The sequence below is a fragment of the Acipenser ruthenus genome, chromosome 49, assembly GCF_902713425.1.
Source record: "Acipenser ruthenus chromosome 49, fAciRut3.2 maternal haplotype, whole genome shotgun sequence".
NCBI lineage: Eukaryota > Metazoa > Chordata > Actinopteri > Acipenseriformes > Acipenseridae > Acipenser > Acipenser ruthenus.
In genome coordinates this window covers 7106945-7130358 of record NC_081237.1, presented here as the reverse complement: position 1 = coordinate 7130358, position 23414 = coordinate 7106945, and the positions used below count along the sequence as shown (strand labels likewise).

Here is a 23414-nt window from a genome sequence, read left to right as displayed (position 1 = left end):
ATCAGACTCCGCTGCGGGCAGGTTAACCCCTTACATGCCACGACCCACCCACTGCTTAGCACCTGTGAACCCGTGTCCACTGTGGTTCTCGTGAACCCTTTAAAGGGGTATTCAAAGTTGTTTATGGGTAGTTGATATTGTCCACAGTTACTGAATCAGAAGGGAAGTGGTAAAAACACGACCGTGGGGTGTGCAGGGTGAGTCATGCAGTCAGGGAAGCGCAGGTTTGCATCCTGGTAGTGCCGAGTTGTCGATCTTGCTTTGGGATTGCCGGGCGTCCGGTGAGATCGGAGGACGCTCCCGAACCTCCCGTTCTTCTCCTTTTTTCGGAACATTGACAAACACACTTGACAGAAGTGAGTTGTTTGCCCAATGCTTTCCAGCCTGTGGGTGCGATTCCTGCCTCTCTAACTCTCTTTCAAAGCGGGCTCGTGCAGAGCAGCCAGCTAGTTCTGGTGTCTGTTTACAGGATCATTGGAAATGGCAGCTGAGGGGTGGCATCTCTGTTTACACATGTAAACAAGGCTTCTTGTTTAATCCCTGAGAGGTAATTGTTGGAGATGGTGACAGGAATTTATTAAATTACACAACAAGCCTTCAGTAACAAAGGGCAGGGTTGCTGTGGTACGTTCGAGAAGCGGGGTGGGGGGGGGCAGATCGTGTCGCAGTAGAAAAAAGGGAGATGATTGATTTAATTCCATGCCAAGTACCTCCATCGGCCACAGATTAATTACTGCACGCTAATACACAAATATGCAAATGAGAATTCAATTCTTTTATAACATGTTCTTTGAAATGAGGGCAGGACCCCGGCAAACTAGCTGGATATTTATGGGAACGGAAACAAATGACTGTTCTTTCTAAGGCAGCAATTTCAGTGCTCATTTATTAGAGCTGCAGTCCCCCCACACACGCTGTGAAACAGTTTGATAATTAAAATCCTATGATTCCTTGGTGTACGCTAACCCATTCCCGAAATTCAGTATATTCCCATACCTGTACAATCGACCATTCCTGCAAACCTCTAATTGAGTTTCACTCCCTTGCTAGCAACACTTGATTGAGAGTAGTCAACACACTACCCTCTATTCCAATACTTTGTTCTCCACATTGCCTTGCACAGACAGCATCATCTCCACATTGCCTTGCACAGACAGCATCATCTCCACATTGCCTTGCACAGACAGCATCATCTCCACATTGCCTTGCACAGACAGCATCATCTCCACATTGCCTTGCACAGACAGCATCATCTCCACATTGCCTTGCACAGACAGCATCATCTCCACATTGCCTTGCACAGACAGCATCATCTCCACATTGCCTTGCGATAGGGTTAGGGACGGTCATGCTTCAGTGAGAAGGATGGATGGGTTTTTCCCATATACAGCTTTCTAGAAGTTTTCTGATCTCTTGGAAATTGTAATGCATTTTCTATCACCAGCATCGCTCAGTGTGATCTGCAGCCTCTCTGAAGTGGCTCTGAAAAGCAGCAATGCAAATCTCACCACCTGACAGGCAGTCGGTGTGTTTGATTCTCTTCCCAGGCGTTGATGCATCGCCCGGCAGCCCTTTAAAGGCTCTCTCCAGAGCGCCACTTCAAGAACGTTTACAAATCCTAAATCATTTCTCTGCTCGCAGCCATCAAAACAGCGTGATAATCAGGATCCTGACTCCACAAAACAACTGAAACCTGAAACTTTCAACAGTTTGTGCTGAAACACTGACACAGGTCCTACATACTGTACCCAGCAAGAATGCCTACACAGAGACTTTAGAAATATTTGTAGACATTTACAGTTAAGTAAAGGTTAGCACTTAGATGCCCTTTTTAGGTAAATTATTGAATAGTTATTTTTTTATGTATAGTTAAATATGACCTTGTAAAGGCGCAGCGCTGGGGAATTCATTCAGACCAGGGAGTTTCATACTGGAGTGATAAGAGAGAGAGAGAGAGAGAGAGAGAGAGAGAGAGAGAGAGAGAGAGAGAGAGAGAGAGAGAGAGATAGACTACATCAGCAGGGATAGGGTAATGAAAACAGATTTCTGGTTCTGTAACCTTCTGGGATCGAGAGCTGTCTGTGCAACATTGGTACCAACATGAGCAGCCACTACCCTCTGCTGGTCAGTTTGGGATAGTGGAGAAAAGTTTCATTTGTGAGAAGCTTTTAACATCAAACTTTCACATTTTCACCATTTTTTTCTTCTTCATTTCCAAAATCAAAATAATTGCACTGGGGGCTTTGAAAACAAAAAAAAAGCATGATAGAGTTTGATGGCAAAATAGAATCCAACCTATTGTATTTTGTGATCGAAACACAACATTTGCACTCAAATTTCTATAATCTTATCGTAAATAACAATAAAAAATGTACAACCTGTTTCCAACATTGAACTACACGTATATCAAACAAATGCATCACTGTATCTTGTGATACTTCAGCTGTTTAACGCAACTGGTCACTGGTATGGAGAGCGATGCATTAATGAACCCCCTTTTGGGGGTGTGATAGCTAATAGTGTGACAGGCTCCAATCAATGCTTTAGATACACTCTATTAGTAAGACCCATTGCCCAGGTGGGGTTAAAGATCACTTGAGGTTTGCATTAGTAGTGAAACCATGACAGTGTAATAGGAGTTCCATTGGTTGCATCTGTAGTTGGGCGCATGCTATGAACCTCTGTTTCAGTTTTATGATCTTGTCTTTTTGTCACAAGTGGTTTCTTTTTTTTGTTTTTGTTTTTCTAAACGTCAACGAGAATTGTTTTTAAATCATTTTCTTGTTCAAGGACGAATGTTTCAGGACTGCGCTGGTAATGAAGCATACAGCATTGAGAATTCTGATAACTGTGTGTGGGAGAAGCTCAGTGGGATAGTTTAAGCGTAGCTGCCACAGTGTCTAACAAACACCCTGGAGGAGAGTCTGTGTGCCTCCCGCCCCTCTGCAGAGTTCACTGGTGGTAGCAGCCACCTAGTGTTTGCAGGAAGCAGACAGCTGAGAATGAGTTTCAGGTTTAATGTTTAAACTGTGGTTCTGTATTCACTGCTCATAGATAAGGCAGCTGACTCACCTGTGCAGACAGAGGAGAGCAGCCATTTTAACAGTCGCATGTCTCTCAGAAAACAGCACAGAACTGAGGAGAGTGCTCCTGGTTACCTCAACAGCAGCCTCCGTGGACAAGGTATAGTCATTCGCTATGCAGTACTGGACCCTGTCACTTTCCAGAGAACTTTTACCAAGATCTTGAGCCTTTGTTAAAGTTTTTTTTTCAACAAAGATAAATAATTTAATTGTTAAACTCTTACTAGTTTTGTAACTTTACACTGTAAAACTGGACCTCTGTTGTCAGCTAAGACTACAAAACAAAAAAAAGAGTTTTTATATTTACCAGCAGTAAAGCGTTAATGAATAAGGAGGGATGGAGGCAGGGAGGTAGGGGTCTGCTCAACCCTAGGCATGACTTTAACACTCTGAAACTCATTGGATTCTAATGGATTTTTAATAAGTTACTTAGTCAAGAGGAAGTCAATCATTGGAAATTGCGTGTGTGAGTGTGTGTGTGTGAGTGTGTGCTGAATCGAGCCTTTAAAAGAAATGCATGCATGTAATTGTGACTAGAAGCCTCTAGCTAATACTGAATGTATATGCTAGGATCTCACCCTGAAATGTAACTCTCTTGCTTTGGAGTTCACAGTAGATATCGGAATTAAACTGGCCTAACCCAGGGGTGTTCTATCGCTACTTCAGGGTCTGGACGGAGGTTTAGTTGGTTCAATTCAAAACAGAAATATAGAAAATCACTGTCATTTCATTGTGGGTAGAAATGTAAATAAATAGGTCAAGTCTTTATTTGCAGGATAGCCTATGAAATGTACCTGGATTTGAACACAATATGATCTTATGTGTTGATGACTGATTCAGTCTGTCTCCCTGACCGGATTCAAGTGCAGGTTCCTCTGCAGACAACAGCATGCCAGCATCACCACATCTACCTTCCTAGTTAATAGTGATTAAACACAAGAAAACAAATCCTTTAAAGAACTAGAATGACTTCGGAAGACCTACCTTCTTACTCCAGGGCCACTCAGAGCCAGAGGAGGCCAGTTGTCTACCTGGACGATGACCTGGATGAACCTTTAACCTTCCAAAGGCAAGTTTTGCCATCGCAGTTTTTAAAGCAGACCTCTCCGAGGGTCCAGGATTGTGACAGCGATTCCAGCGAGGCCCCCCCTCTCCCGAGCACTCCCCCCGTCGGGAATGTGAACAGCTTCAAAGCCGGAGGAACGGCCAGAACGAACAGAAAACTGATACCACAATCCTGGGGCAACTTCTTCAGGAAGTGGAAGAAGAGAGGCCATTCCCAGCAGGATTCTTCTGAGAACTTCCTGCCAGACGGAAGTGGGGGTACCCCCCCGTTAAGCCCTCTCATGGATCGCAGGAACTTTGGGGAGTACGGGGCCAAGCTGGACACCTGGGGGTCAAGCGTGTCGAAAGAACTTCTGCCTCCCTTCCCGGATAGCTACACCGTGGACTACGACCAGGAGACCCCTTCGGTCTTCAGAGACCCCTTCGAGCCCTCCGCAGACAGCATCCATCTGGCGGAGTATTACGCGGAGAAGATGGAGGTCTACCAGCAGAAATACTCCTACATGAAGTCCTGGCCTGGGCTGCTCAGATTGTTGGCTGGGATTGAGCTGATCTTCGGAGGGATGGTGTTTGCCTGTGTCTGTGCCAACATCCAAAAAGACAACCAATGGTACAACCTCTATGGCTACCAAGCCCAAAGCTACAGCTATGGCGGGTATTATGGGGGAGCAGGGGGGTACAACTATAACGGGCCCATGACCCCCTTTGTGTTGGTGGTGGTCGGTCTGGCTTGGCTTCTGACGATCATTTTGCTAGTGCTGGGGTTGACCATGTACTACAGGACCATCCTCCTGGACTCCCACTGGTGGCCTCTAACGGAGTTTGTGATCAACCTGGTGATGTTCCTCTTGTACATGGCAGCAGGGATCGTGTACATCAATGACATGAACCGCGGGGGGATGTGCTACCTAACCCTCGGAAACAACCCGCTGCTGTCCAACTTCTGCAGGGCGGAAGGGAGCCAGATAGCCGGCACTGCCTTCCTGTTCATCAACATGCTGATGTATCTCATCAGTGGCATCGTCTGTCTGAAGATGTGGAGGCACGAGGCCGACAGGAGGCATGCGGCGGTGTTTGGATACGAGGTGGGTCTGGGGGGGATCACTGAAGCCTTTCGGCTTGTGTTAATGTAAGAGGTTTATAGATATTGGTTTTTTTGTTTGTTTGATTGGCCACCATGAATCCATCTTGCACTGGCATAACTTCCCCATTCTTGGTGCCAAGCATGGAAACTAACAGTGAGATGTCATTATAGTCAGAGTGACAATTCATTTTGAGGTGCTATTATTATTATTATTATTATTATTATTATTATTATTATTATTATTATTATTATTATTATGCTATATATTTTACTTAATCAACCTCGTCATTAAACCAACCAGTCACAAAATCATGTTGCAAGAGCCTTGCCAGCAGAACACAGTGTTGTCTTTCATAGAAACTGCTTGCGCTACATGTATTTAGAGGTCAAGGTCTACATGGAACATGCACAATCAATCAATTCCATGCATTCTATTTTAATTCCCTCTGATGTGGGGGGGGTTTCCTGACCTACCAAAAGGCTGATGAATGTGGAAGGTGAGGAGCTGGCTCCATATAACGCTGACAGGGGCCAGTGAGCAGCAGGGGGACATTCCAGCCCCCAAAACAGAACAGTAAACGCCAGTACATGTAAATCAAAGCCAGCCGTCCTGGGACCCATCACACCGACAGAGGCTGTTATTTTAAAATCGACGATATCTGATAGATTGTGTAATATATGAACGCCCTCTGTCTCCCACAGGCACACCTCCCTGTATCTGAGAACACAGAGGTGAATTATTAGGACGTTAACTGTAAAGGGAAGTAGAAGTGTTTTTTAACAACTGGCGGTATCGCTTCAAATGAATATTTAATTTAGTCATTTTTTAAAATGGTTTTTGTATAGATGTTAGCGCCCTCTGTTTGGGTGCTAAATAGAATATTTTTCCAGCTGTAACTTTGCAGTTGGTGCAATCTCTCACAATAACAGGACTGCTATTACTACTACTACTACTAATAATAATACAAGAAACATGCTTTATTCGAAACATTGTAAAAAGGTGTCATTTTTGACAGTGTTAATTGTTTGATCTGTCAAGCTCACGGTATGAATGAATATATCTGTAGCAAAACATTTATTCGACACGATGCAGAGAATTCCAGTGTAACGAATGCCATTTCCACCCTAGTTCCAGCCGCCCCCGTCTCCTGTCAGATCCAGATCCAAGAGGATCGTGTTCGAGGACGAGCTGAGCCACGCTGGACGAGCCACCAACCAGATCCACTTCTCCGAGAAGGGAGACAACCAGGCTACCCTGAACCGGTCCATCCCCACCGGGCACATCCCCAAACCCCACGTCATCCCTGACTACCTCATGTGAGTGAATCCCTGCTCTCCAGCACTCGGGGAAGCAACCTCTCCATTATCAGGGTTTAACAGGAGCTGTGGCAGCAACGTCACGCAATCACAGCTCTATTCCCAGTGAAGAAGCTCCCATATAAACGGGACTGAGCAGACATGCATGCAATAGTCTGGAAATCTCCTTCTGGGCTTGTTTTAGAGCTCTTAAAACCCAAATTCAGTTTAGCTGAGACATTTTATAACGTAGTGTGCTACTACGTTATTACTACTGTAATTACTATTGCTCCACATGCACTTTCTTGCTGCATGCCTATTCCCAGCTAAAACATTGAATGGAATTGAGCCCACAGCTGGTGCCAGTAACAGTGTCTGTCTGTCCCTACAGTAAGTACACAGAGATCCATTCTCCAGAGGACCGGGAGCAGTACAAGGCAGTCTTCAATGACGTGTACCCTGAGTACAAAGAGCTACACGCCGATATTCAAGCCATGCAGAGGAAATTCACCCAGATGGATGCCATGATGGGCAAGCTTCTACACAACACAGACAACCCCCAAGTCAGTGTCACTATCCCTGCAAGCCAGCAAGTGCCCTAAAGACCAGTGGACGCTTGCAGACATTCAGTACTAAGTGCAGCTCTGGCCAGAAGTTTTGCATCACCCTATAGAATTAACAAATGTTGCTTCATGAAGTCGAATGAAACCTGTTTCTTTTTTTTTTTCTTTGTTTGTTTTTATAACCTTCAACAAGAATTCTTCCTAATTCATTTTCTTAATTCTGTCTCCCCGATATCTAGGAGCACGAGAGAATCAAGAGGGTATTGAAGGAGTACCAAAAGAAAAAGAATGTGAGTTTGTTTCACGGATATTTTTCAGCTTTATTTCGTTGGAAAAGCTGCAATACTTGGAAGGAGTGGGTGGGGGGCAGTACTGAGTGGGTTTAAAGCAGTAACAATGTGTATATAGGTTTGTAAGGAGGATTTATATATATATCTATATCTATCTATCTATCTATCTATCTATCTATCTATCTATCTATCTATCTATATATATATATATATATATATATATATATATATATATATATATATATATATACACACACACACACACACACAGAGACACGCAAACGATATTAACTATATTTGTGTGCAGGACTCTGTTGTCATGGAGAAAAAGGAACGCTGTGAATACTTGAAGGAAAAGCTGAGCCACATCAAGGGGAGGATCCAGGAGTTCGATCGGAAGAACATGGGCGGCAGTGCCGGGCAGTCAATCTGACCGGAGATCTGACTGTGTCAGCCAGGATCCTCTTTATTAGAAACTGCAATCACAACACATACACCACTCACCGCAGGCAGGCCAAGAACCAGCTAGTGCGTGGACTGTACACGCTTAAGATAGAAACCCCCTGCATGCAAGCGCATCTGATGGAAAAAGCGGTTTGAAAACTCCACGTGATTTAAGTTTTTATCAAAAATCGAGCTGTAAAAAAATAAAAAATAAAATAAATAAAAAAGATTGAAACTTCCAATCAATAAACTGTATGTAATACCGCAATGACGTAATTGTTACATTTCTTTCATTGTTATTTCTGACGTTTTATATTGTACAGTGGCCTTTTTTAAATATGTCTATGTATGATAAAAATGTAAAATAAAAAAAGGTTTTGCATGGTTTTGACGTTCAAACAGTTGCATTGAACTGTGATGTTGTATAATACAACTAGTGTACGTAATAGTAATAGTAATTGTAAAACCCTTGTATTATTATGGTCTGGGCTGCATTAATTAAATAATTCACCACATGCTTAATAACAGCTATATATATATATATATATATTAAAAAATATCTACTGGTGTTAAAGAATCCATCACAAATTCTAGAACACATTCGTGCATATCAGACTGTTGCGTTGTTTCATTCTATCATCGTGAATGAATCGCGGTACTTCAAACCCTGAAAGTACCGTCATCTTCGATTATTGGCACGCAAGTCACCGTGCTGCAGTGGAAACGTATAGAAAATGCTGCGCCTGTCTCTATACACACAATAGTAGGCACAGGGAGTGATCGATGCAGGCCGACCTGTTGGGCCGCCTTGCACATTAACTGTAATCAAAAGTGAACTTCAGCCCCGAAGGCACACATTTAATTCCTCGTGGTGAGTCATTGGTTACATAGAGGCCGTTGTTTCCCGTTCTGCACCCTGGAGTCAGAGAGAGAGTGTGTGTGTGCGCGACTGAGAGCGAGGGAGCAACAGGCACTTGTTGCTTACCTGAAAACTGAAAGTCGTCGAAAATAAGAAGTTTGTGAAACTGTTGAGCTCCGTCGCGTGACTCCTCTAGAGCCGTGAAAAGGGATTTCACGTAGAGGTTATAAGAAGTAAACTCATAGGACGTGTTTAAATGCTTCTATAATCCGGCGGAGTTGACTCCAGAGGAAAAGAGTGTAACCCGACTTGCTTTGTTGTATCCAGTCTCTGCTGCAGGGGAAGCAGGTGAGTGAGCGGTGACTTCTCTAATGTTAATTATGAACGCCAACCCAGCCATACTTGGCTTCGCGTGGTTCTGTTGACTGAAATCGAGTAAAAATGCGTTGGTTTTGGAGTAAATTTTGACTCGGGAGTTTTGAAATGCTGAGTTGTAATTGTACATGATTTGACACTAATGTAATGTAGGTTACAGACGGTGTAAAATAACCGCGTTGTGAAATGTAAAGAAACTGCTGGTTTAGCAGCTAAAAAGGATAACAAGGCGTACACACCCTGCCTCTGGAGACCAGGAAAGGAAGGGTACATGTTGCATAAACACTGATTTTATTTACTGGTGATGGCATTTCTGTAAGCAAACGTTTCCTCGTTACATAATAAAACAATGAAACTACCCAAGCGACTGAGGGGCGCATCGTGCAGGAATATTGCAAACTTTTTTTTTTTTCTGAAAAGGATATTATTATTATTATTATTATTATTATGAACATGGAAATACATATTATTTTGGCACAGCCCAGCTTGGTTTTGAGAGGCACAGCAAGTTATGCCTAATTATTATTATGATGTATTTCTTAGCAGACGCCCTTATCCAGGGCGACTTACAATTGTTAGAAAATATCACATTATTTTTACATACAATTACCCATTTATACAGTTGGGTTTTCACTGGAGCAATCTAGGTAAAGTACCTTGCTCAAGGGTACAGCAGCAGTGTCCCCACCGGGGATTGAACCCACGACCCTCCGGTCAAGAGTCCAGAGCCCTAACCACCACTCCACACTAATTACCAAACAAACTTATTAGTGCTCAGGTTAACATGTTCTGTGTTACTGGAAAGAGGCACACACCATCGCAATTGACACACATCCCAAAGAGAAACACCTCAAACAGTGGATGTTTATACAGTATGAGAGAGAGAGAGAGAGAGAGAGTATATGGATAAATAAACTCAATACCAGGAGCTTTAAATAGAAAGGAATAGCAGATTGTTAATTCTTTACTTGTAGTAAATGACGTCACAAACACACTGATAGATTTAATAAGAAATAAGTGAGTGTAGTTGCCATGGCATTCCAAGTGTGTAAATACCTACAGTTTGTTTTCATACACACTTTCCTTGACAAAGGCATGTTAAACATATCATAGATATCTATGTAACATCCTTCTTGTCCTGGAGTCCACTGCATTCCCACTCTCACAGCCCAGCGTTGAGAGGCATGGAAATGGCAAAGCAGCTCAATTATTTATTTCGAGGGAGATCAGTTACAGTTTCTCTTGTTTCCCGGCTCAAAAACACAGAGGCTTTCATCAGACAGAACCTTTAAAGTGTTATACTGCAGAACACAGAGTTCCTCTTCACGTGCAAACTTATCACTTACTGGAGCGTCCCACTGTATCAGAAAATAACTTGTACATGGCTTTGTTTTCCAAGACCTTGATGAAGTGGGACTTTTAAGTGCGTTTTCACAGTGCTTCCTCCCTATGATTCACAAATTCTGTGAATTCAATTCGGTAAGTCCGAAACTATAGCAATGAAAGCCGACAGCACAGGGAAGTAAGAAACGGCAGCAAATAGTGAGTTAATTGGATGGGTTTTCAGTGTACAGATACAGTATCGCAGTGAACCATTCCCAGGGAGGCGAGCACATGTTTGAATAGTGCAGCCTTTGTTCTTCTCAGAAGAATGCATGTCTGCTCTGCTATGACAAATTTTCTGTGTTTGTCGGAGAGTTGGCTAGCCGTGCTGCTGGAAATAAGACTCCTATTGCATAGCTGTTTCACCCGTACCAGGTTTTACTAGGTGCTTGATTAGCCCTAGTGTATAGGTAACAAACTCAGGTGTGTCTTATTAAACTCCTAGTAAAACCAGGAATGGATCAAGCCGCAATGCAGTGGGAGTCTTATTTCCATCCCTGAGTGACTGATGCTGGGGTCCCTGCCAATAAGGAGTTGTACCCTCAAAAATGTATTTGGTTTGCTTAATGATAGCTCAGTGTTATAGTAAACACAAAACCAAATGACCCTGCTTTACAAAAACACCTTCCGTTTATTAAAAAAGCTTCTGCTTGTGAGGACCCCCCTTAATAACTTTTTTTTTATGTCTCTAAAGTGTTCAAAAGGACACTGTAGTAAAATACCTATCCATGCCTTAAAGGTCTTGTATAGCGTGATGCGTCCCCACGCTTTGCTTCAGCTGTGTAAATAACTTGCCTGTCATTTTTCTTTTCATCGTTAACATCCTGACAACTTTTTACACTTATAACTTTAAAGTCTGTTTCAAAGCTCTTTTCAAAGTGTCTGTCTAGTGCTCTGGGGTTTGAGATCTGTCCTCTAAATCACTGCAGGAAGCGATTTAAAAAAAAAAAAAAAAAACATAACAAGTGCTCTGGCTTTTCTGTTCCTTCCCAACAGACTTTAAAGTTATAAGTGTAAAAAGCTGTCAGGATGTCCGCCCATAGCTTTGACTTTCCGGAATCAAACAAGCTCAAGGAGGAGACTTTTTTTTTTTTTTTCTCCAAAGTGTAGAAAGCTTGGAATTGGCAATCGTTAGACCCCATAGTGGGACATTGTTAGAGCCAGCACTGATTAGAACGCCCTAATCTGTGTGTGTGTGTGTGTGTGTGTGTGTGTGTGTGCGAGTGAGCGAGCGAGAGGTAACTTACCAGGGGCCCAGGCAGGGTTGTGAAACCGCAAAAAGAACCAGAGTACTGTGGAAGCAACACACTAGCATCATTGATGGTAGAGGTGCAATGAAAAACCAATTTCCTAATCAGGCAGGTAATAATCGACAAGGGTTGATGCATTGAGAATGCTTTGTTATTCAAAAGCACAGATGCCTTCAGTTACAACTGGAAAGCATGCCTGTGCTGGTAGTCTAAAATATCCAGGCTCTGATTAATCAATCCCTGAATGTTAGAGGCAAATGAAAGTCCATGGCGATCAGCAATCAGATTATCGATTAAGTTGCACGTCTGATTGATGGGATTGTATTATTTAATGAACTTCACAGGGCATGCCATTGCTTTTAATCTCATGCTAACTTTAAAAGAACCAGGTAAAACTGCAAGAGCTAAGTATTCAGGCAAAAGGTTTCGTCAGTCAGCGTGCATGTAGCCCTGCAAAGGATATGTGGCATTTTTGTGTAAATTTATAAAATAATGAGAATGTTAGTTTTGGACAGAATTGTGTATAGCAGCACTTAAAGGTCCCACAGTTTGCATTCTGTTCTCTACTTTATTTACTCCGAGAGCACACAGTAAATAATAATTTGTTGACTTTTTGAGGCTTGTACTATACCTTGCTCTACCAGGCACCCAGAGTACTGAGGACTTCATGCTTTTATGAATTAGCTAGCTCTTTGATCCCAAGTACGAAGCAGAAAACTCTGAAAGGCTGGTCATTGGAATGCATTACATTCCCTGTAGGAGGCTGTAACAGGATCTGAAATTCAGCCGCCCTGTATGTCTTGAGGGGGGACGTTCAATTGTTCTCTATTGTGTTCCCATTTCAGGTCATTCTTTCCCACAACCTGAATCATGTCGCGCTATGACAGCCCGCCCATGTACAGCCCCCCTTACTCCCTGAACGGATACGGACCCCCAGGGGAGCACCTGGACCCGCGCTCCCTCCCTCCCGAGTCCTACTACATTCAGGACCAGCCCCAGCACTTCTTCAAGTGGAGCTCCCCACCAGGGATCATGAAGATCCTGGAGGCCATCAGCCTGCTGCTGTGCTTGGGGATATTCGCCTGTGTGGCATCCACCCTGGCCTGGGACATGGGGTACGGCGGGGGGATGGGCCTGGGCATGGGCATGGGGGGTTATGGGATGGGCGGGTACGGGGGCTACGGCGGGGGCTACGGCGGGGGCTACGGCGGAGGCTATGGTGGAGGCTATGGTGGCTATGGTGGTGGCTACGGTGGCTATGGATCCTCCACCAGCCCCCAGGCTGCCAAGGGCTTCATGATCGCGATGGCGGCCATCACTTTCATCGAGGCCCTGGCGGTCTTTGTCGTGATCGTCTCCAAGTCACAGAGCTCCCGCGGCCGCAAGTTCTACCTGCTGGTGATGGTGTTCAGCGGCCTGCTGGCGGGACTGGAGCTGATCGCCACCTTCGTCTTCATCATTGGCGTCAACCCCATGGCCCAGAGCTCCACCTCCATGTACTACAGCCAGATGATGATGATGTGCCAGTCCGTGTACAACTCGGGGACCTTGGTCAACCAGTACCTCTACCACTACTGCGTTGTGGATCCCCAGGAGGTCAGTGAAAGTACAATCATAAATCACATGATGCAGTATGAGAAATTCAAGCGCTAAACTAGGTCTTGTCCATGTAATTCATAAAAGACAGTTCATTTATCTACACGCTGTGGCTCAGAAATAGTAACTTAGATCCACGAGTCACCGTTTGAACAATGTAATAGAATGTTATTATCAACCGTGGTGCTGGGGGTGAAAATGCCTGTCCCACTTGCATTTTTCTATATATTTATAGAGAGCCAGTCATCTGATTGTTATGAAAGATGGCGCAGTAAACCAGAATAGCACAAATACCAGAATCTAAATGACGGTGATTTACAGTCAACTTGCATATCATTTATGAACTGGGTGATTTGGTTACGTACCATCCTCTTGGGAAGCAATGACCTCAAACGAAGCCTCAGGAGATTGAAATCAGAAGGGATGTTTTCGAGACATTGGGGTTGACGGCAGTCCCAGGCGCCGCGGGGAGTGGGTTTGACTCTAGTTGTTGTCCCTTCTCTCACCTCCAGGCCGTGGCTATGGTGGGTGGTTTCCTGGTGGCTTTCGCACAGGCTCTCATCATCTTCTTCGCCCACCGGACGCGCAGCAAGATCTGGCGCTACGGCAAGCACAACATCTACTGGGACAAGCCTGTAAGCGCAGGGCTGGAGGAGGGACGCGATGTGGAGGACTGGGTGAGTGTGTCTTATTGCAGGCTGGCTCTTCTGAGCTACTGTACACAGTACACAGCCCAACTGGGATAGGCTTGAGCAAGGGCTGGTGTCAGGGTTAGGGGTAGGGTGGAGGAATGGGTCACCATTCAGACTTTTTTTTTTTTTTTTACTGTATGTACCCTTATGTTGTGAAATCACCAATACCAGCTCACAGGATAGAGAATGTGCTGTTGAGCTGCATAACGTGGAGTTAAGACTGAAACCTGTTGTTCCATTCGGAGCCCTTCAATTAGCCTGACGATTTGATTCTCGCTGGATTTGTAACATTGCCAAACAGGTGCAAATTAAAAGCAAAAAATAAAAGTGTTGATAAGCACAGTCTGTTGTGTAAATGTTCATGCTGGTGTATGCAAACAGACGTCTTGAATGTAACCGACAGTGGAAACGCAGCAGCCTTAAAGAGAAATCCTTCTTTTTCGCTGCTGCGTCTCCTGCACACACAGTATGGAAAACAGAGATTCGCAGCATTGGTGTAAAAACATTCACGGGGGCCTGAAAGTCACACTAGCCAGCACCCTTGTTTTGTTCCATTCTTGAAATTACCGGGTGGGTAACTGTCAGGCTCCTGGTCAGTCTGCTCTGAATGGATCTCACTTTTCACAGCATGAGTAAAGCTGTACGTTTTCTAATAGGAGTTGTGAACGCAGCTACATGGGAGGAGCGACGCACTTAACATCCAGGCTCCAGACCATGTCAATAATACATTTAATTGCAGGTAGTTGTGAATCCCAGGGCTGGGTGCAGTGCTAGTATGATTTTAAAGGCCAGGGTTTAAGCATACACATCTAATCCATCAATACAGGCATTCTTTAGCTTTGTGAAAAGGGCCTAACGTCACCAAACTAATAGCAAACTAACTTCAAATCAACCTTCATATTTTTGTGTTATTATTTTGGAACACCTGAAGGTCATTCAGGGTCCACACCCTCTTTTAGCAGTTCTGCCAGGACTGTTACACTGTGGGTGTGCCCATTGCGTGTCCCTGAATGAGAGTCATGTGGCTTATGGCTATAGGCAGCTGATGGATTATTTGTTTATGATATGATTTGGTTTCAGTCTATGCAATCATTAACCCGGGAGATGATAGCGCTTGGTTTCTGCATGAAAATCCGATACCTACCTGTGTGTGTTTTTCTAAACCTATCCCACTTTGTAAAGGTGTCAGAAGGAGGGGGGGGGGTGGAATCTCTGCTAGAGACATGTAACTCTATGCACTAAGATCAAATGATGTGCAAGACCAATTTAAAGGAGCAGTTTTGAACCGTTCTAGTTGGTTGTTGCTCTTGTACGCCCCCGCATTAAAAATATCAGATCAGTAGGAGTTTCATATTTATAACCTCCTACTGCTGCAAGCTGCTTATTTAGCGACATACATGCAGGCAAGCAGGCGGAAGGCTGGTTTGTTTTCATTCCAAGCACATCAGCTTCGACTGAAAGGCTTAGCTGTTTATACTACAGAGAGCCAGAAATGCAACAAGGAATCCAAACATTGAGGCTTATAGTAGAGATGCAGCTGTTCGGCTGGGTCTGTGAAAAACAAAACTGGTGAAAGAACAGGGACTGCAAGGCATAAGCACGTGTAACACACAATTCACGTGCAAGCAGACAGCGGTGAACTGTTTCAAGGAGACTGTTTTTGCAGACTTTGAGTGTGAGGGCTTTGTCAGAGTCTGGCCTCTTAATCCCCAGCTACTGCAGATGAAAACATCTCGGTAACAGACCAGCTCTGTTTGCATCACCGCTGGTGGAATGTTAACGATCTCCTCTTCTGGTTTATTTGCCTTTAATGATTCTTTTTTTTTTTGTTTGGTTTAAGTTGCTGGCGTGGTGGAATGTCGATTTAAAGTCATATGCCAGTCAATTCCTTGCCACCTGCTTAAAACATTCTTCGTCTTGTTTATTATTATTATTATTATTATTATTTATTTCTTAGCAGACGCCCTTATCCAGGGCGACTTACAATTGTTACAAGATATCACATTATTTTTACATACAATTACCCATTTATACAGTTGGGTTTTTACTGGAGCAATCTAGGTAAAGTACCTTGCTCAAGGGTACAGCAGCAGTGTCCCCCACCTGGGATTGAACCCACGACCCTCCGGTCAAGAGTCCAGAGCCCTAACCACTACTCCACCCTGCTGCCCATGTTTAGCGTCTTACTGCCCTGTGTAAGAAAGCTGTGTAGTACAGTGTGTTTGCCATGATTTTCCAGCAATGGAAACTCAATGGCTCTTTATCAGATATTCCACACAGCTTCTGATCCACTGGATTGCCTGTGTGTATTAATACCATTGGAACCTCACAATCTCATTACAGTATCATGCTAGTGGCTCGTACAGTTACAGCTGCCCTTGTGCTACCATTGCCCCTGTCAGGAAAGAGTTAATGAAAAGATTATAAGTGCAGAACTCCTTCCTGCTGCAGTAACTGGTCAATGTCATTTCAATTAAAAACCCAGGAAGCCGCACAGAAAGCACATTTCCCTTTATTCGTGTAGCTTCTGCTCCGCAGCGCTGATAACATCAACAGGAAATTCCTACAGGTCTGACATTTCCAGCATGGGTTCATAAGCTGACCACCTTTTAAAAGCCTAGGGAACACAACCTAGTAAAAGATGATGAAAGTGGGGTAAACCATCATAAACCACAGTAAACGTGGAGGCAAAGCAGTCTTCTTTTCTGTGCAGTGAAATAAATTGATTAAGTTACCGGGAAGGGTTCCAGAACACCCTGCAGTGTTTACAAGAAGCATACACCTTTGCTCTGTCCTGTTTTTAAACATAATCGTGGTTGTTTTGATATTTTTATCAATTTTCTTGGGTCGGCTTACAATTCAAAACTGTAGTGCTACGATTTGGACAATATAGCAAAGGTGACACCTTTAATAACTGCAATATGTTTTGTATTTTCAGGAACTTTTTTTTTTTTTTTACCAGTAAACAAAACTTTGAGATTCAGTGTGTCGTTCCCCTTTATCGCTGTAATCAGATGTCTTCATTGTGAGCAGTTGTGTGATTTACAGCGCACCCCCTGGTTATAAATCCTCTATCAGTTTCAGGCACTCCCTGCAGAGCTGCCTTTGTGCGCACGTTATTAACCCCGTGGTACCCAGAGCGCTGCCCCAGACACAGAGAATTCAAAAGATCATTTGGAGATAACCAACAGCATTTTATTCCATCCTTGCATGTATGCAATTAGGCAGGGAAAGATGAGACATCTGAGCAAAAATAACTGAGACGGAGAATTAAGACAAGCAGTGTTCACTTCGACGGGCTGAGATCACAGTGTGATTACAGGGTGCTGGTGAAGAACAGGCTTGTCTATGCTGGTCCTCAGGACACACTTGACTAAGTGTTTGTGTGCTGGGGATTTAACAAGGAAGGTGTGCTGACTTTACAGCATGGCTGGCTCAAGCCAGCTCTTCAGGGTTATTGCCATATAAAAGCACAGGGGAAAGCATTGCATAAGCACAAGGAAAACGTGGTCAAGTGCCAAATACAAGAGGTTTCAATAGAGCTGAAACTGCCATCGTGCAGCATAAACAAACTGTTCAGCTGTGCCGATTGCACGGAAGGCTACAGTTTGGAAGAATGAAGTAAATGGACACCGAGGTGCAGTCTGGTGTAAAATCCAAAGTGAGACCCTGCTAGTTTAAGAGGTGTAACGTGTGCAATAACGCCTTCCTGTTCCATGAAATGGATGACAAAAGTCTACTGTAATGAAATGTTTCAGGATACGATGAGTAAGAAAATTATACCCCCCAAACCCCAAACAGCAAAAGATTTTTAAAAAATAACTCTTAACTGGTGTTGTTCAAACAACAAGCACGAAAACTTGAAGCATATATGGCAGCTACTGTAAATCAAGGTCTGTGCATTAGGTCTGTGAACATAAATGCTATACATTTCTGCACTCCCAAACTGATCCCTCGTTCCATTTCAGATTAACCCTTAACGGCCACCGTTCTTTACAAAGTACAATAACGTGGACAAAACAATAAGATAAAAAAAAATAAGTGTCAAATACGAAGCTACCTGGAGCTCCCTTCATGTTGGTTACAGATTAGTGGCGTTGGTGTGCGTTATTAACACTGAGTATCGGTAACAAGGGCCCCTTGCAGAGTCTGAAACATATGATTCCCGGGGGAAAGTAATTAGGATGACTAACAGAAATGATGCTTCTCCGAATTTGAATTGCAAGGTGGAGTCCTGTGAGGAATGGCCTTCTGACAGTGCGGGGGGGACCTGTTATTACAAGGTTAATGGAGGTCACAGACAGGACATCACAGAGCAATTTCACACTTCGCTGGGCACCAGAGCTGGACGTGACCTTTAGCTGTGCCTGAGCTGCGTGGGAGGAAAGGTGGAATGAGCCTTTCAAGTCCTTGAAGCTTAAAGGACTAGGAGACTTCATTGGACTAACCCTTTCACCTACTCTTTCACTACCCGGGACTTCTTTCATCTCTCGTTTCTGCCTGTGAAAAAAACGAAATGCTTCATGATTCATGACAACCCAGTACTAGTTAGTTCGACAGTTATAAATGATAAACGTTTATTCTGCAATCTCCGTTTTTAGTTTTTTTTAGTTTTTTGCACCTAGACCCCTATACACATTATTCTGTTTTCACAAAGCGTGTGTGTGTGTGTGTGTGTGTGTGTGTGTGGGTCACTACAGTGCATCGTTAATATTGTGCAGTAGTTTGCAGCCAGGGTGCCTGATCGCCCATCTCTCTCTGCAGGTTAACAATGTGCAGGACGGGAACAGCACTCACGCTGAGACAGTGGAGTACTCCGAGAAGGTCAACATGATCAGCAACAGCACCCCAGTGAAGGCCAGCAGCTACTTCAGCTCTGGCACCTACACTGATGGCAGGTGAGAGGGGAGTGAGGGGCAGGGTGTGGGCGCTCTCCTCTACAGCTACAGCTACAGCATGTTTGTAAACCCCATGCCCAAGTCATACAAGCAGTCATACTAGCAATGTGTGACCACAAGAAGGGACTAGTGTCTTGATTAAACAGTGTAAATCGTTGTCTATTAAAATTAGCTACACCAAACGCGGTGGTATATGTGATCTAGCCTGCTTCAGATGGTAGGGGATAAGCATAGTCTTCTTGTTAAAGAATTCCAATGCTCTTACTCGAACTTTCACGTCATTGGTCTGTCTGTCTGTCAGTTTCCCGGCCGCAACCCCCTTGGACCGCCCCCCAGAGTACACGGGACCGGTGGTCAGCTCCAGCCCCTCGGAGGAGGAGGGCAGGGGGGTGAGGCGCCCCGCAGCCAGGAGAGGAAAGAAGAAGCGACGCAGGAACCCCGAGCTGGACGAGTCCCAGTACGAGACGGAGTACACCACTGGAGCAGACACCTGCGACGAGCTGGACCAAGGGGAGTGGGAGAGGTGAGGAGACACAGCCCAGAACCGAGAGAGGCAGCGTGACCTGGTGCATTGGGAAGGAGGCATTGGACACTACTGCTTAGGGCTGAGTGGTGTGAACAAGGCTGGCTTAGTGTAAAGCAGGAAATTCATTTTGCGTGTGTCTCACTATGGGCATATTTAAAGCAACAAATGTTTGCGCATCTAAACTGTGCATATATTGTATATAAACTGAATTGAGTAATTCTGCTACATGCTATATTTAGCAGATGTTTAATAAAAGTGAAATTCAGGAATGTTTTACAGTATTTGTTAAAGCCGAGGGAGTGGGAGGTAAGCAGCGTGGCACAGTGGTTAGAGCTGAGGGACTGGGAGATGGGCAGTGTGGCGCAGTGGTTAGAGCTGAGGGACTGGGAGATGGGCAGTGTGGCGCAGTGGTTAGAGCTGAGGGACTGGGAGATGGGCAGCGTGGCACAGTGGTTAGAGCTGAGGGACTGGGAGATGGGCAGTGTGGCGCAGTGGTTAGAGCTGGGGAGGTGGGCAGCGCAGCGCAGTGGTTAGAGCTGAGGGACTGGGTAATGTTTCAGAAGCTGATGCACACTTCTCGCTCCCCCAGCCTGTACCCCCCGATCAGGACAGACCAGGAGCGGCAGGAGTACAAGCGGGAGTTCGACTCGGACCTGAAGGTGTACAAGCGGCTGTGTGCTGAGATGGACGACGTCAACGACCAGATGAACCAGCTGAGCCGGCAGCTGGACAGCTTGCAGGAGGGCAGCCCCCAGTACCAGGTGAGCCTGACTCCCCAGCCAGCTCACTAGACAGCCTGGACCCCTTCAGGCACACAAGGAACTGGATGATCCAGCCTGTCAGTACATTTGAAACCCTGTTTCGTGCACCTCATTGCACAAATAAGAAAGTTAGCATCATTTGTATTTGTGGGACACCGTTGTACCTTAAAGGATTAACAGGGCACAGAATATTGACACTGAAAATACTGCCGGTTACATCATACCGTGACTCTCTGTGTCCCAACACTGTCCCAGTACTTGTCAGAGGGTATTTTCAGTTAAAGATGAGAATTAGTCAGTCTAATAAATAGATCACTTTTTCTTTTTGTTTTTATGTTTCTAAATACAGGTAAGAGAAATTGACTACATTTGCATTGGTTTTGCTTTCATTCAATCGTATCCTTAGTTACAGAAGCAGCAGCAGCAGGGAGTTCCAATTATAGTGCTGAAGTCTGCTACCACAAGATGGTGCTAGTGAGCCAGTCTGATCTGCTTGTGGTGTGTTTGTATTACAGGGAGTGGCTGAGGAGTATAACCGACTGAAGGACCTGAAACAGGTGAGTTGAGAACATCGCTAATATACTCCCTGAAGTCATTTGCATAAGTTTGCTTTACTTTAAAGAACTAAATATATACTAGTAATAAAGTAAACACTACAATCCCAAAAATAAGACTTTTATTAAAGCCTGTGAATTATTTTACTGAACTGTGAATCAAACAAATTATTTTATTGTTGTGAACTAAAGATTGGTGCACTGTATGATTATTTTTGATCTGTGAAAGTTACCCTTTAACGTATGAAAGAGGGTGTGGTTTGGGGGTCTAGGACCCCGCACTCACTGACCAGTATCCCCCTCCTTCCTCAGACCCCTGACTACCAAGCCAACAAGCTGCAATGCAGGCAGCTACGAAGCAAGCTGTTTCACATCAAGAGCCTGGTGAACAACTACGACAAACAGCGCCCCTAGTGGGCACTCGAGGAACCAGAGAGCCGCAGCTTCAAACCCACCTCTGCCTGAGGGAGGCAAGGCTTTGTAAATAGATACCATTGAGAAACTCTTGGGGTGGGTCTGACACAGCGTGCCCCTTCAAACCGATCCAGCCACTAGTCCCGTTCAGATCTCTGCGTGTGACCGCGTTCTCTCCATCCCGATGAGGTCACAGCATCGGAGCCACGCCCTTTTAATTGCAGAGCTCTAAAATAAAAAGCACTTTGACCTGACTTTTAAAGTCACCCCCTCGCCCCAATTGTGTATACGACTATGTACACAGTATGCATGTTTTTCATCTTGTTAAGGAGTCATTTTTGGTCACACCCACAATCTCTTTGGCTCAAGTAAAAGGAAACAAGGCTGCTGAGCGAGTAGATTATGAGCCTCACTCTTTTTTAGTTTATCATGTTTTTCCAATGCTTGTGCGATGCAATCATCGTGCTTATCTGTGATTCACCGTGTGTGCACAGTGCGTTACCATACTTTGCTATGCTGTGCTATGCAAGCAAAACGAATCGAGGTTGTGAGTTTAACAAATGAACAAGGGTGCAGTTTTGCTGTAATTCTGTAACATTAAGCTCAGCTGCTATCCTTGGGTCCTCAAGCCTGCAGCTGTCAAACGTGTCACCATGGCATTAGCAGGACAGGATCCAAAGGTCTGCACTTCCAAAATGTACGAAGCTTGCAAAGGGGTAATGAAAACACGCAGAAGCTTAATGGGCAAAACAACTGAACAAAAAGCTGAACAAAGTTTGAGTTCAGATTGCATCCTATCCAGATCAAACTCCACATGTACAGAGCAGCTGGATTGCCAAATTGCTGCCATATCTCGCTATTTTGATGAAGGAGGTTAAAGTCATGGTTGTTTTGACTGTGGTAGCTTCTGTTTCTGATACCGGGGCAAGGCTGCCGTCCTTCAGAATCATGCTCCTTATACTTGATGATTAATTTACTAGCCCAACTTTGCTTATCTTCTGAGATCTTTCAAGGTAAAACAGTTTATTGTACAGCGTGCAACATTCAGACAAGGCTACTGTAGTTCATTCTCCTATTTCCACAAACAAGAATAGTGCAGAGATTCTTATAAAGTTATCTTATTATAATTCTGCAACGTGCACAAGTGAAAAGAAACGAAAGCGCGTGGGGAAAATGTTACGCAAAGCAGGCTCAAAACCTAAAGGTATTTTTGTATTGTTTTATCAAGATATTTTGACAAGAGACAAATCCTATGTATTGCCCAGCACTTTGAACCATTATCCAGGTTTCGGTACGAGTCTTCGTTGTATGTGTTCTATACAAGTGCTGTATGGGTTCTGTTATGCAAGCTCAGGTAGGAGTTTATTGAAGTTTGTTATAAAACCTGGAATGGCTCAAACAACCGCGATGCAACAGGAATCATGTTGCCAACCCTGGGGTCTTTTTTATATATAAAAACATTTATCTTCAGTATTGATTCCCTTTTTTTTTGTAATCCTTGAAAAATCAGTTATAAAACATAATTCCAACATTAAAAAACACTAATACAGTAATACAGTAAACTTAACTTTACTACTGTATAAAGAAAGCTTGTATTTTTTATATATATAATTGCTTAAAAGAGTTGAAGACAATATAACACTGGTAGATCTGTGTTTAAACATTACACTATGATTGTATATTAGAATAGCAGACTTTTTTATATTATGAAGCGAAAATTTCACTCTGAGCTCTACAGTAACAAAGACTACATTTATATATATATATATATATATATATATATATATATATATATATATATCAAAGCTGCAAACAGGGATCATAAGATAGTGATGCATTTGTTTGACATACATGTAGTTCAATGATAGAAACAGGTTGTGCAATGAGATCATTTTATTATTTACGATAAGGTTATTGCAATTTGAGTGCAAATGTTGTGTTTCGATCACAAAATACAATAGGTTGGATTCTATTTTGCCATCAAACTCTATAATGCTTTTTTTTTTTTTTTTTTTTCAAAGCTCCCAGTGCAATTATTTTGATTTTGGAGATGAAGAAAAAAAAAAAAATGGTGAAAATGTGAAAGTTTGATGTAAAAAGCGTCTCACTGTTCTGCACATATAAAAATAACCACAAGACAGCGCATTCGTTGTGTAAGCAGAAGAAACCCAAGCATTACTGATTGCGGATGAAATTCCGATGTACATTTTCAAACTGATCAGCGCAAAGATCTTTGTAAATAAAACATTATGAAAAATGTTGATCATTTTTTGTGTGTAGA

General features: G+C 43.7%; 1 protein-coding gene across 1 annotated transcript; it reads left to right on the top strand.

The window, feature by feature from the left end:
* The first annotated feature begins 2943 nt into the window (after nt 1–2943).
* On the top strand, nt 2944–23394 carry LOC117966204 (uncharacterized). Its single transcript, XM_059014827.1, has 13 exons — nt 2944–3183; nt 3953–5233; nt 6362–6549; nt 6920–7091; nt 7331–7381; nt 7689–7811; nt 12560–13288; nt 13801–13965; nt 18745–18878; nt 19180–19401; nt 19994–20165; nt 20681–20722; nt 21032–23394. Exons 2-13 carry the CDS (start codon nt 4049–4051, stop codon nt 21131–21133), a joined length of 3285 nt encoding a protein of 1094 aa, XP_058870810.1. The 5' UTR covers nt 2944–3183; nt 3953–4048; the 3' UTR covers nt 21134–23394.
* Nucleotides 23395–23414: the final 20 nt, after the last annotated feature.

Coding starts and splice junctions, on each gene's coding strand:
- LOC117966204 (XM_059014827.1), top strand. CDS start 4,049: ATGACTTCGGAAGACCTACCTTCTTACTCCAGGGCCACTCAGAGCCAG. Junction 7,812..12,559: donor GCAGTGCCGGGCAGTCAATC/TGACCGGAGATC, acceptor CCCACAACCTGA/ATCATGTCGCGCTATGACAG. Junction 13,289..13,800: donor GCGTTGTGGATCCCCAGGAG/GTCAGTGAAAGT, acceptor TCTCACCTCCAG/GCCGTGGCTATGGTGGGTGG.